General features: G+C 40.1%; 1 protein-coding gene across 1 annotated transcript in view; it reads left to right on the top strand.

Annotated features, from left to right (window-relative positions):
* The window catches only part of SCP2 (sterol carrier protein 2), a 101,009-nt gene that overhangs the window by 34,036 nt on the left and 52,545 nt on the right, over positions 1-14,428 (top strand). Inside the window, exons 10-11 of the mRNA XM_081086530.1 lie at positions 1,262-1,409; positions 7,299-7,406. Coding sequence (XP_080942656.1) covers positions 1,262-1,409; positions 7,299-7,406 — 256 coding nt within the window. The remainder of the gene's footprint in view (positions 1-1,261; positions 1,410-7,298; positions 7,407-14,428) is intronic.

Here is a 14,428-nt window from a genome sequence, read left to right as displayed (position 1 = left end):
AGATGAGAATTCAGACCTAGAGTTAGTTGGATATTTGAATATATAGAGAGAGAGAGCGGGGGGGGGGGGGGGGGGCAGGTGCTGGTGCACGAAATTTGTGCACGGGTAGGGTCCTTAGGCCTGGCCGGCGATCAGGGATTATTGGGGCCTTCCAGCTGCTGTCTGGGGCCTTCCTTCTGGCTATCAGCTGGGGCCTTCCTTCATTCTGCACCACCCCCTGGTCAGCACACATCATAGCAAGTGATCAAACTCCTGGTCTCCTGGTCGAACTCCCTAGGGGAGACTTTGCATATTAGCCTTTTATATATATAAATATAATGAGGCATATATACATATACATACAAATATAAACAATTATAAACGCTAAACTACAATTTACAAATTTTACAACAATGCTCAGAATTTGAAAATGTTCCTATAACTTGCCCAAGATCACAAAGCTAAGGTGCTAGGGTGTGGTAGAGGTGGAATTCATGTTTAGGTTTTCTAATTATAGTACATTTGCCACTATGCCATAGTTTTATTCTATGGAGAAAAGTTCAGTTTGCATGTTACTATCTGAGATTAAAGAGGTGTTAAGAGCATGGATTTTGAAAAAATATTTTTGAATCCCTAAAAGAATATTACTTATTTTCTTTCTTTTTAAAAAATATATATTTTTATTGATTTCAGAGAGGAAAGGAGAGGGAGAGAGAGAGAGAGAGAAATCAATGATGAGAGAGAATCCTTGATTGGCTGCCTCCTGCATGCCCCACTCCGGGGATAGAGCCCGCAACCTGGGCATGAGCCCTGACCGGGAATCGAACTGTGAATTCCTGGTTCATAGGTCAACGCCCAACCACAGAGACATGTCAGCTGGGTGAAGATTGTTTATTTTCATATAAAAATTCCCTCATTATTTTTCAGTGTATCTGAATCATAATGATCTGTTGATAAATCTCTTCAGCCTGTTTACCACAACTATACATTGTGGATTAATAGAGTTTTTATAACTTAACGTAAGATATGGCCTGAAGAATTATAAGTCCTTTTTATATATTTGATTTGAAATTCTGTCTTTTATAGCACCAGATTTAATATGTATATTTCCCTCCTGAATATCCTTTTATTTGGACTCTGTATAAAATAGAATCAACAGATATTTCAATATGTGTGGTCAATTCTTAGCTGTTAAGTTTATGCCTATTAATCTCATATAATCCTTATATAAATGTCCCAGTTTTAATGCCTTTACTTTACTTATATGTGATTTTGGTTTTAGGTTGGCTTTGATATGAGTAAAGAAGCTGCCAGAAAGTGCTATGAGAAATCTGGCATGAGACCAAGTGATATTGATGTAATAGAACTTCATGATTGCTTTTCTACTAACGAACTACTTACTTATGAAGCATTGGGACTCTGTCCAGAAGGTACTATCTTTCATAAGACTCATATTAACTTAGTTTCTCTGATAAATTTTCATTTTCACCATAAAGAAAAGAATTCATTACTTGCTTTCCCCTCTACGTTGCCTCTGCCACACTGCAAAGTGAATGTAAGCTACCTCGATACTGGACTTCTAGAACCTGTAGTCTGGGACAATAGCAACACTGAAATAACAGGGTGTGCAAATAATTTATATTATATAAATCAGGGATATTTTTAATGTTCTGTTAAGGGGGGGGAAGGATATGAAATTACATTTGTAACTTGATATTTCAAATTGTGTTTGAAGATTTGCAGAAAGAAAAATGGAAAAACTAGTTTGTGGGACCTGGAGGATTTTTCTTTTCATGTTTAAAGTGGTTGCACCATTTTCCATTACTACCAGCAGTGTATGAGAGTTTTAGTTGCTTTATATCCTTACCAATACTTGCTGGGGTCAGTTTTTAAAAGTTTAGCCATTCTAAAGAGTATGTAGTATGTCTTATTTTTATACCACTGATGTCTAATGATGTTAGCATCTTTTTCTGTGCATATTGGTTATACATATATTTTTGTGTGTGAAGTGTCTGTTCAGAACTTTTGTCCTTTAATTATTGGGTTGTTTGCCTTCTTTAAGAGTTGTAAGAATGGATTTTGTGCCATGGCAGCGTCGGATGCGATTTGACCTTGGGCGAGAGAAACCAAGATGGCAGCATAGGTAAACACTGGAGATTGCTGCCTCGCACAACCACTTCAAAAATACAACTACAAGATGGAATGGACATCATCCAGAACCACAGGAAGGCTGGCTGAGTGGAAATTCTACAACTAGAAGGAAAGAGAAAAGCACACTGAGACTCAGAGGAGCTGCGGTACAGAAGTAAAATACAAAGGTGCGGGGGTGCACGCGGAGAGGGCTGGCGGCTAAGGACACGATTGTCTTTTTCAATCGGAAGGGAGTCTCAAGCTCTGAGCTCCAGTTCTGGGTGAGTCTCTGGGGACCCAGACTCATACAGGAGCAACGGGACTGTCTGACATCGGTCGGAACTTGAGGGTAGCTTTCTCTCGGAGGTGCTCACAGCGATTGCCAGGGCCTCTGAGGGCAGGACTGAGAGCAGCCATACTGCTTGCTCAGCCTGCCCTGTTGATCCCCTGGGGCCCCACCCCACCCAAGCCATGCAGGGAGGCTTTTGCATATGAAAGGCCCGGTCCTTTGTAATCTGAAAATTACTTAACAAACTGCAGCTGGCCCAAGGCCCAAAGGCAACTTGCATTGCTTTACAGCTGGCTTCTGCTGGGTAGCCTCAGGCAGAGGCTAGATTAGCACCTCCTTAGATCCAAGAGCCAGACCATCCAATTACAACTCCTCAGATCCATAAGGGACACACTCAGGGGGCAGATTCAGTGAGCACCAAAGCCCCACTGAAGCAAGTCTTGCCCCATAAGGGTGTCTTCAGCACAGAAGTTCTCCCATCATAGACACAGCTGATTCTCACAGCCAATTGGCCTGGAGGTCAATTCCTCCCAGTGTTACCTACAACAATCAAGGCTTAACTACAACAAGACTGTGCACAAAGCCCACAGGAGGTGCACCAAGAGTGTCTCCCTCAGGTAAGTGGGGAGGCTGAGCCACTGGGCCCTATAGGACACCCAGCACAGAAAGCCACTTTATCGACACAGCGAAGCATAAAAAATGCCGAGACAAAGAAACAGGACACAAGTGACAGAAATGGAGGAAAGCAAACGACTGGATATAGAGTTCAAAACCACATTTTTAAGGTTTTTCAAGAATTTTCTAGAAACAGCCGATAAACTTAATGAGACCCTCAAGAAATCTAGTGAGACCCTTGATGTTGTGATAAAGGACCAACTAGAAATTAAGCATACACTGACTGAAATAAAGAATATTATACAGACTCCCAACAGCAGACCAGAGGATCACAAGAATCAAGTCAAAGATTTGAAATACGAAGAAACAAAAATCACCCAACCGGAAAAGCAAAATGAAAAAAGAATCCGAAAATACGAAGATAGCGTAAGGAGCCTCTGGGACAGCTTCAAGTGTACCAACATCCAAATTATAGGGGTGCCAGAAGAAGAGAGAGAGCAAGATATTGAAAACCTATTTGAAGAAATAATGACAGAAAACTTCCCCTACCTGGTGAAAGAAATAGACTTACAAGCCCAGGAAGCACAGAGAACCCCAAACAAAAGGAATCCAAAGAGGACCACACCAAGACACATCATAATTAAAATACCAAGAGCAAAAGACAGAGAATCTTAAAAGCAGCAAGAGAAAAACAGTAGTTACCTACAAGGGAGTACCCATACGACTGTCAGCTGATTTCTCAACAGAAACTATGCAGGCCAGAAGAGAGTGGCAAGGAATATTCAAAGTGATGAATGCCAAGAACCTACAACCAAGATTACTTTATCCAGCAAAGTTATCATTCAGAATTGAAGGTCAGATAAAGAACTTCACAGATAAGGAAAAGCTAAAGGAGTTCATCACCACCAAACCAGTATTATATGAAATGCTGAAAGGTATCCTTTAAGAAGAGGAAGAAGAAGAAAAAGGTAAAGATACAAATTATGAACAACAAATACACATCTATCAAGTGAATCGAAAAATCAAGTGAACAAATAATCTGATGAACAGAATAAACTGGTGATTATAATAGAATTAGGGGCATAGAAAGGGAGTGGACTGACTATTCTTGGGAAAGGGGTGTGGGGGATGCGGGAAGAGACTGGACAGTAATCGTGCACCTATGGATGAGGACAGTGGTGAGGGGGTGAGGGCGGAGGGTTGGGGGGGTGGGGGAACCAGGTGGAGGGGAGCTATGGGAGGAAAAAGAGGAACAACTGTAATAATCTGAACAATTAAGATTTAATTAAAAAAAAAAGTTGTAAGAATGTATATATAAATTCTGGATAAAGTCATTTTTCTGATATCTGTATGTTGTGAACATTTTCTCCCAGGCTGTGGCTTGCCTTTTGTTTTATTAATAGTGTTGCTTGAAAAACAGCATTTCAAAATTTTGATGAAATACAAATTATCAATATTTTTAATGGTTTATGTTTTTTGTACTCTAAGAAACTTCTGCCTATCTCAAGGTCATAAAGATTTTCTTCTGTTTTTATTTCTAATTCTATAAATTTAGATTTTTTTTTTAAGCATATAATACACTTTGAGTAAATTTTTGTATATGGTATAAAATAAAAGTTAATATTAATCTTTTTAATTTTATACACATATCCAGCACTACTTGCTGAAAAGACTTTTCTCTCCCCATTGAATTGCATTGGCACCTTTGTCCAAAGTCAATTGCCCATATATATGTGAGGGCCCATTTTTGGACTCTTTCTTCTGTTCCATTGACCTACATTCTTTTAAAAAATATGTTTTTATTGATTTTTTTCGAGAGAAAGAAAGGGAGAGAGACAGAGAGATGTGACAGAGAAACATCAATCAGTTGCCTCCCATATGGACCCCGACTGGGGACCGAACCTGTAACCTAGGCATGTGCCCGACTGGGAATTGAACTGGTGACCTTTTGATGTACTGGATAATGCTTAACCAACTGACGCACACTGGCCTGGGCTGATCTATATTTTTATCTTTTTACCAATACCAAATTATTTTGGCTACTGTAATAACATTATATAGTACTATAGTGTATATCAAGTCTTGAAATCAAATAGGGTAAGTTCTCCAACTTTAGTCTTTTTTTAAAAAAACTTATTTATTTATTTCCTCACCTGAAGATATGCTTTTTATTGATTTTAGAGAGAAAGTAAGAGACAGAGAGAGAGAGAGAAACAGAGAAAGGGAGAGAGAGAAACACTGATGCGAGAAACATTGATTAGTTGCCTTCTGCATGTGCCCCAACCAAGGATTGAACCTGCAACCCGAATATGTTCCCTGACTGGAGATCGAACCTGCCACCTTTTGGTGTATGGAATGATGCTTCAACCAACTGAGCCACACTGGCCAGGGCCAACTTAGTTCTTTTCAAAAATAATTTAATTATTTTAGGTCCTATGCATCTCTAAGCACATGTTAGAATTAGTTTGTCGATTTTTATATAAATACAGCAACAAAAAACTTGCTGGAATTTTCATTGGGATTTCTTTGAATCTATAGATCATTTAGAGGCAATTGTCAGTTTAACAATGTTGAATCTTCCAATCCATTAGATGGTATGCGTTTCCATTTATTTAGCTTTCCTTTGGAAAATTTCCTAATGGAATATTATTTAACTATAAAAAAGAATGAAAATCTTGCCATTTGCAACAATCCAGATGGACCTTGAGGGCATTATGCTAAGTGAAATAGAGAAAGACACTTACATGAGATCTCGGTTTATGGAATCTGAAAACAAAACAAAACAAAAAAACAAACTCATATATACACAGAACATATTGGTGGTTGCCAGAGGCGAGGGTTGGGGTGTTGGGCAAAATGGATGAAGGTAAGTAAAAATGTACAAACTTCCAGTTATAAAATAAATAGGTCATGAGGTATTTAATGTACAACTACGTTACATGGTGACTATCCTATATAATAAAGGCTAATAAGCAAGTTGACTGAAAGGTGGAACGACTGGTTGCTATGACATGCACTGACCACCAGGGGGCAGATGCTCAATGCAGGAGCTGCCCCTTGGTGGTCAGTGCGCTCCCACAGTGGGAGCGCTGCTCAGCCAGAGCTGGTCTGATGGCTGGCGAGTGCAGCGGTGGTGGCGGGAGCCTCTCCTGCCTCCATGGCAGTGCTAAGGATGACCTACTGCCAGTTTAGGATGACCTAAGCCGGAAGTCGAACATCCCCCGAGGGCTCCCGGACTGTTAGAGGGCACAGGCCAGGCTGAGGGACTCCCAGAGTACACGGATTTCATACACTGGGCCTATAGTAGTTAATAATACTGAATTGTATATTTGAAAGTTGCTAAGAATATAGATTGTCAAAATTAGCATCATAAGAAAAGTAAATTTTACAACTACATTTGGGGATGGATGTTAACTAGACCTATTGTGGTCATTTCACAATATAGACAAATATGAACTCATTATGATGTCACTTGAAACTAATATAATGTTATATGTTAATTATATCTTATAAATTTGATAATTAGATTATTCAAATACATGTGAAATAATTAGAATTAAGGCCTGACAGAATGAGTGCTTTAAAGCTATTAGCTGCCTCTGACAACCACCATTATCCTCATTACCTCAGGATTTTACCTCTCATTACTTTATCAGAAATATCATCTGGAGGAATAATTTATACAATGCATGCTTTTTATTTACTTTTTTACCATTTGGAAGAATGTCATGGGTATTTATAGGAATGTTGAAGTTGCTAAGAATGTAATGTAATTTTTTTCTTTTAAGTTTACATTTATGGCTCAACAGTATTTTCAGCCATTTCCCTTTATTCATAAAGTGCTCTTTTTTTCTGTCCCTCTCCCTCCCTCTTTCCTGATTATTAAGAATATTTGTATAGTATATGAGAGTACAGTTAAAAATGTAGGGAAATGATTATAGTTTGGCAAAGTTACAAATTTTTAAAGTGGATATAATTTAATTGTATCCATTTCAATTCTTTTTTTTTTGGTCTCTGAATTTCTGTTATACTTGTAGCAATTTTGGAAGCCAAGAACTCTTAGGAATTAATAGGTGCTTTTTTCGTATAGGAAATGTTCTGAAAATATATGCCTTTATTACTCAATATTTATTACCTAACTTTTAAATGTGCTTATATCAATTATTAGTTCGAACTGTTAAAAAATGTTTGCTGTAAGAAATTGTTGGCTCTATGGAAGTTTAAAAAACATGTCATTTGTTCCAATATTATTTGTAACGCTTGTGAATATATTTTTCTTTTATAGGACAAGGTGGAAAACTGGTTGACAGAGGAGATAATACTTATGGAGGAAAGTGGGTCATAAATCCTAGTGGTGGATTGATTTCAAAGGGACACCCACTAGGAGCTACAGGTAATGCTGCACAGAGCTCACACACTGTTTGTTATCATTTGGCGTGTGAATGATTAGTTCTTGATTTGAAAGATTGTATTCTCTAAACTTGGTAGCCAGTGTTTTAAATGATGTTTAGCCAGAGTATTTTTTATTTTTAAGTATAGTATATTTCAGTGATCTTGATTAATTGATGAGAATTTGAATTAGTTGATATTCTAAATTTAACAATTTGTATTTTTTAAAGTTTGAGTATTTTCAAGTAGGTATACAACTTAATTAACAAGATGTTTCCAAACAGACATCTGGCTAGACCTGCTAGATATGAATCATTTGAAATGAACATCTTAATTATGTATTGTCATATATGTGGTTGGTGTTGCAAGGAAATTTTTTTCTTTTGAGAGAGCTGAACTAGAACTTATGAAATATGAATTTTATTATGGCTGTACTGCTGACTGGCCATGCGACTATTTTGATTAATTACCAATTACTCAATCACTTTGATTCTTAGTTTCCTTAATTATAAAATGAAGGAATTATACAAAGAAATTTCTAAAATAACTTAGTATTCAAATTCTGGGACTTATTTTTATATAGATAGGTGAGCTTTATATTTTTCCATATTGTCTTATATATGAATTAGTTAATTTAGCAAAATTTAATAAATTCCAAGATTCCAAAATAGATATGTTAGAATTAATAGTGTATTCATTACAGCAATTCATTTTGGTTCATTTCTGTTTATCACTCACATTTAGTGAGCTTATAATTTAGTAGAGAAATAGGTGTACATAGATAGATGGAGAGTAAGAGAGAGAGATAGTAAGATACCTACACACAGGTAGTTGCAATATAATGTGCCACCTTGCTTTTTGTTTTCTGTCTTGTCTGTTCTTTGGCTCCTTTGTCTTTTTCATGCTATCTTTTTATTAATTGGGTAATTTTTAGTATTTTACTTTCTCTTTTATTGGGTTATTTCTTTTTTTTTTATTCCTTAGTGTTTGCTCTAATTTACAACACGATTTTTAAATTTATTCCAGTCTATCTTCAAATAATGTTATACTTCACATAAAATGTAAGGGATTTTTACAGTAGAATATTTCCATTTACTCCCCTCTTATCCTTTGTGCTATTATTGTACTTCTGAATATATTATAATCTCCACAACATATTATTATTATTATTTTTTAAATTTTGTTTTATTGCTTAAAGTATTACAAAGAGTATTACGTATGCCTCCTTTTTTTCCCCCCCTTGACATTCCCCCGGCCTCACCTACCCCCCAGTGTCTTGTGTCCATTGGTTATGCTTATATGCATGCATACAAGTCCTTCGGTTGATCTCTTACCCTCCCTCCCGCCCCAAACCCTCCCCGCCTTCCCGCTGTAGTTTGACAGTCTGTTCGATGCTGCTCTGCCTCTGTATCTATTTTTGTTCATCAGTTTATAATGGTCTTTATTATCCATAAATGAGTGAGGTCATGTGATATTTTTCTTTCATTGACTGGCTTATTTCATATTATTATTTTTATTGCTTTAAGTAGTCTAATATCTTTCAGAGGAATCTAAAAGTGAGAATGAGAGTGGTGTCATTGGGGGTGGGAAAATAACATCTGAAAATACTGTTCTTTATAAAGTACCAAGAACACTGGCAAAAATTGTCAAAATTAACTTTTTTCAGAACATTGGAAATTAACCAGTGGCTTACAACAATCTAGGAGATTATTTATTAAAAAGAAATAGCTGAAGAAAAAAATCAAGGCAACAGCAACAACAAAAGAAATAATTTAATTTCTGTAAGAACAGCAAGCTTTGTGGCATTTTGACTTGTACCCTCCTTTCCCTGGCTCCATAGTAGCCTTGGAAACCAACCGCCTGTGGTCATGGTGAGAGTTAATAGTTTCTTTGGCACTGGAGGAGTCAGAATGGAGTTAGAACTCTTTCAAAACCCCCTTCTCAGAGAGTTGTCATTATGTGACTTGTCATTCCTGGTAAACCCTATTCAAAAGTCTTGTTTTTATGTAACCTAACTGAGAACTTGTCATGTGCAAACAGTATTTTCCCAGAACATTTGTTAAGAACAATCAGCAACAACTATTTTACAACATAGCTGCCTGAGGTACCAATAACAATTGGGGGAAAAAACAAACCAACAAAAAAACTTCTAAAGAAAAATCTGGGCAATGGGATGTTTGTAGGAGGCTTTGAAAATGTGTGACATATTCCTGGGACTCTAGGACAGCAGTTTTCAACCGATATGCCAAGGCACACTGGTGTGCTGCAAGAATTTTTAAAACATGCGATACCTGATTATTTAGTCCAGCACACTGACCTCTTTTCCCTTAGATCAAGCATGTCAAACCCAAAGGCTAACACGGGCCAAATAAACAAGGTTTAAGATTAGGTGGGCCACAAAAAAACAAAGCTTCAATTTTCATAGAAACAAACGTTTATTTTGATAGAGACATGCTGAATACAAAGGGCTGAAATAAATGAGTAATTGTTAACATAAAATAATAGAACATTTTAATAAAAATTAATAGTTTTTCTTCAACATTAACTTACCAGACACTGAATAACTGCACAAATTAATAAGCATAACGCAAATAAACCTATTTTTCTTGTTCTCCAAAAGCGAAATATTTCCTGTTGCGCACACCAAACAAGTCAGTCCAAGACTAATGATGTGGCAATCGGCTGCTAAAATATTCACTGCTAGTATTAGTGGAGAGAAATGGTACGCCTGCGTGTAAGGCGCATAAGGGAAATGAATGCAACATGATTATAGTAATCAGTCATTAGTGAATGTTGTAGTTTGTTATTAATAACTAGAGGCCCGGTGCACAAAAATTTGTGCACTGGGGGGAAAGGGGGGTCTCTCAGCCCGGCCTGTGCCCTCTCGCAGTCTGGGACCCCTTGGGAGATAACGACCTGCTGCCTTAGGCCTGCTCCTGGGTGGCAGAGGGCAGGCCCAATCCCTAGGTGCAGCCCCTGGTTGGGCTCAGAGCAGGGCCGATTGGGGAGTTGGGGCGCCGCCCCCTGTCATGCACAGAGCAGGGCGGATTGGGAGGTTGCGATGCCACCCCCAGTCACGCTCAGGGTAGGGCCGATTGGGGGGTTGGGGCACCGTCCCCTGTCACACTCAAGGCAGGGTCGATGGGGAGGTTGTGGCGCCACCCCCTGTCACGCACAGAGCAGGGCCAATCCGGGGGTTGGGGCGCTGCCCCCTGTCACGCACAGAGCAGGGCCCATCAGGGGGTTGAGGAGCTCCCCCCTGTCACTCACAGAGTAGGGCTGATAGGGGAGTTGGGGCACCGTCCCCTGTCACACACAGAGCAGGGCAGATCAGGGGGTTGGGGCACCGCCCTCTATCACCCACAGAGCAGGGCCGATCAGGGGGTTGGGACGCCACCACTCTCACACTCAGGGCAGGGCCAATGGGGAGGTTATGGCTCTACCCTGTCACACACAGAGCAGGGCCCGTGGGGGAGGGGGGTTGGGGTGCCGCACCCTGTCACACACAGAGCAGGGAGGATAGGGAGGTTGTGGCCCCACCCCCTGTCACACACAGAGCCGCAGGGCGATCAGGGGGTTTGGGCGCTGCCCCCTGTCATGCTGATCCCGGTGCTGGGAGGCATATTACCCTTTTACTATATAGGTTAGAGGCCTGGTGCACATGTGGGGGCCGGCTGGTTTGCCCTGAAGGGTGTCCTGGATCATGGTGGGGGTCCCCACTGGGTTCCTGGCCAGCCTGGGTGAGGGGCTGAGGGCTGTTTGCAGCTGGTCACACACCCTTCAGGGTGGGGGTCCCCACTGGGGTGCCTGGCCAGTCTGGGTGAGGGGCTGAGGGCTGTTTTCAGGCTGGCGGGTGACAGAAGCTCCCAACTGCTCCTTTTTATCTTTTTTCTTTTTTATTCTGGGCCAGCTTTAGCTCTGAGGCTCCAGCTCTTAGGCCTCCACTCCTGAAAGCAGGTATCTGGTTTGTTTCGGTTCTATAATCGAAACTCTGTATCAACTCCAGCTCTGAGATTCCGGGCTCGCTGAAAGCAGGTTTCTGGGGTTTTGTTTAGCTTCTATATTCATTACAATGTTTCTTAAACTGCAGGCTCAGAGGCCGGCAAGGCAGGCGGAGAACGTTGGAGTCCTTCGTCACTGAAGCAAGCAAGCCTCATGTTAGTTTCAAGCTGCCTGGCTGCTGGCCGCCATCTTGGCTGGCAGTTAATTTGCATATCTTGCTGATTAGCCAATGGGAAGGGTAGCGGTCGTATGCCAATTACCATGTTTCTCTTTTATTAGATAGGATAACCTTAGGAAGCATATAAGAGACAGATTATGTAATAACACAAGTAATCATAATGCAAGGCAGAATATGACTACCTTGGGCAAAGTACAAACCAGAGCTATGAAGGAAAGGAAAGGGGAAAGGGGAATGGCAGGGTGAAGGTTTATTAAATACCCACCGCATGCCGCGTTCTGTGCTAACATTTGTACCTACTTGGGTTTTGGAGGAGAAGCATGAAGAAGAAGCATGTTTAAACTGGACTGGACTGTTTGCTTTTACCAAGACAGATTTAATGCCTTCTCACCTTTACAAACTCTGTCTTTGCTATTTTCTCAATAATAATAACAACAACAGCAAACACTTATGAAATGCCAAGTGCTGGATATTGTTCTCAGTATTTTTCATGTATAAATGCATAAATCTCATACCTATTTTTATATTTTATAAAAAAGGAAAATAGAAGCACAGAGTAACTTGCACAAAGTCACCAAACTAGAGAGTGGCAAAGCTAGGATTCAAATCGGGCGGTGTATTTCAAGAGTCCAAACCCTTACCCACGGGACTCTACTTCACTGCCCTATCCTCAGTGGAAAAGCCCATTTTCAAGGTCCATCTCAAGTGTCAGATAACAGTCATGAAGCTTTTCCTGACTTCTTGACCCCTTCCATAGATTGCATTAATCTTTCCCTTTTCTGAACTCTTGCTATGCTTTCTCTGCATTTCTCTTTTGACATTTATGCTTGTAGTACATATTATATTATTTATGGCTTTAAAAAAATCTCTCCTATTTGACTAAGAGCCTGTGAAGGCAGGATCCAAATTTCATTTGTCTCTGTGCCCTGAACAATGCCCAGTACAAGATTTTACACATGTAAAGGGGATGGTTGAATAAATTAATGACCGTTTAACATCTGAAAGTTTGTATGGGGCAGAAGGAATGAACTTGTGGAGTGTGGGAAGAATTAGGATCATTGGGAAGAAATCATGGGAAGGAATATTTTTGGCTGATACTGGAAAAAACAAACATGGTTTCTCAAAAGTGGAATAGGTTGCTTCCTGAGAGCATGGAGCACAGAGGCTGTGAATGGAAAGTACAAGTAACAACTTGATGGGAATGTTGTAAGGGGATTTGCCCATCTGTTGGCGCCTGAGATTTGAAGAACACTTAGATCCTTTCTAATTCTATGATGCTTTGATCCCTCAGTGGGATGTGATTATTTCTCCTCCTGAATTCACATAGTTTTTAATGGTACACGTGTTATTCTATCATGTCATTTTTGTTTGCATGTTTTAATGCTCTTAAGGATCTTTTTTTTTTTAATTAAATCTTTATTGTTCAGATTATTACATTTGTTCCTCTTTTTTCCCCCCCATAACTCCCCTCCTCCCAGTTCCCGCCCCACCCTCCGCCCTCACTCCCCACCCACTGTCTTCATCCATAGGTGCACGATTTTTGTCCAGTCTCTTCCCGAATCTCCCACACCCCTATCCCCCCCAAGAATAGTCAGTCCATTCCCTTTCTATGTCCCTGATTCTATTATGATCACCAGATTATTTGTTCACTTGATTCTTCTTCTTCTTCTTAAAGGATACCTTTCAGCATTTCATATAATACTGGTTTGGTGGTGATGAACTCCTTTAGCTTTTCCTTATCTGTGAAGCTCTTTATCTGACCTTCAGTTCTGAATGATAGCTTTGCTGGATAAAGTAATCTTGGTTGTAGGTTCTTGGTATTCATCACTTTGAATATTTCTTGCCATTCCCTTCTGGCCTGCAAAGTTTCTGTTGAGAAATCAGCTGACAGTCGTATGGGTATTCCCTTGTAGGTAACTGAGTTTCTTTCTCTTGCTGCTTTTAGGATTCTCTCTTTGTCTTTTGCTCTTGGCATTTTAATTATGCTGTGTCTTGGTGTGGTCCTCTTTGGATTCCTTTTGTTTGGGGTTCTCTGCGCTTCCTGGGCTTGTAAGTCTCTTTCACCAGGTAGGGGAAGTTTTCTGTCATTATTTCTTCAAATAGGTTTTCAATATCTTGCTCTCTCTCATCTTCTGGCACCCCTATATTTCGGATGTTGGTATGCTTGAAGCTGTCCCAGAGGCTCCTTACACTATCTTCGTATTTTTGGATTCTTTTTTCATTTTGCTTTTCTAGTTGGGTGTTTTTTGCTTCTTCGCATTTCGAATCTTTGACTTGATTCTTGCGCTCCTCTGGTCTGCTGTTGGGTGTCTGTAAAATATTCTTTATTTCAGTCAGTGTATGCTTAATTTCTAGTTGGTTCTTTATCACAATATCGAGGGTCTCATTAGATTTCTTGAGGATCTCACTACATTTATCGGCGGTCTCACCAGTCTTTTCGAGGGCCTTACTAAGTTTATTGGCAACTTCTAGACAGTTCTTGAGAGACCTTAAAAGTGTGGTTTTGAGCTCTATATCTTCCATTTCTGACATTTGCGTCCTGTTTCTTTGTCTCTGCATTTTTTTATCTTTTCTTGGTGCACCCCCTAGTGGTCTTTGTGCGCAGCCTTGTTGTAGTTAAGCCTTGATTGTTGTCGGCAATATGGGGGGTGATTTGACCTCCAGGCTAACTGGCTATGAGAGTCAGCTGTGTCTGCAGAGGGAGAGCTTCTGTCTGGATCTCTAGGGCGGTGCTAATCTAGCGTTTGCCTGAGGCTATCCGGCAAATGGCTCTGCGCAGAGCTTGGGCGGGGCGGGTCCCCAGGGATCTACAGGGCGGGCCAGATCGAGCAGTTATGGCTGCTTTC

The sequence above is a fragment of the Myotis nattereri genome (genome assembly GCF_964212035.1).
Source record: "Myotis nattereri genome assembly, chromosome: 3".
In the NCBI taxonomy this organism is placed as follows: Eukaryota; Metazoa; Chordata; class Mammalia; order Chiroptera; family Vespertilionidae; genus Myotis; species Myotis nattereri.
The sequence above is the reverse complement of the archived record's forward strand: the minus strand, read 5'-3'. Positions and strand labels throughout refer to the sequence as shown.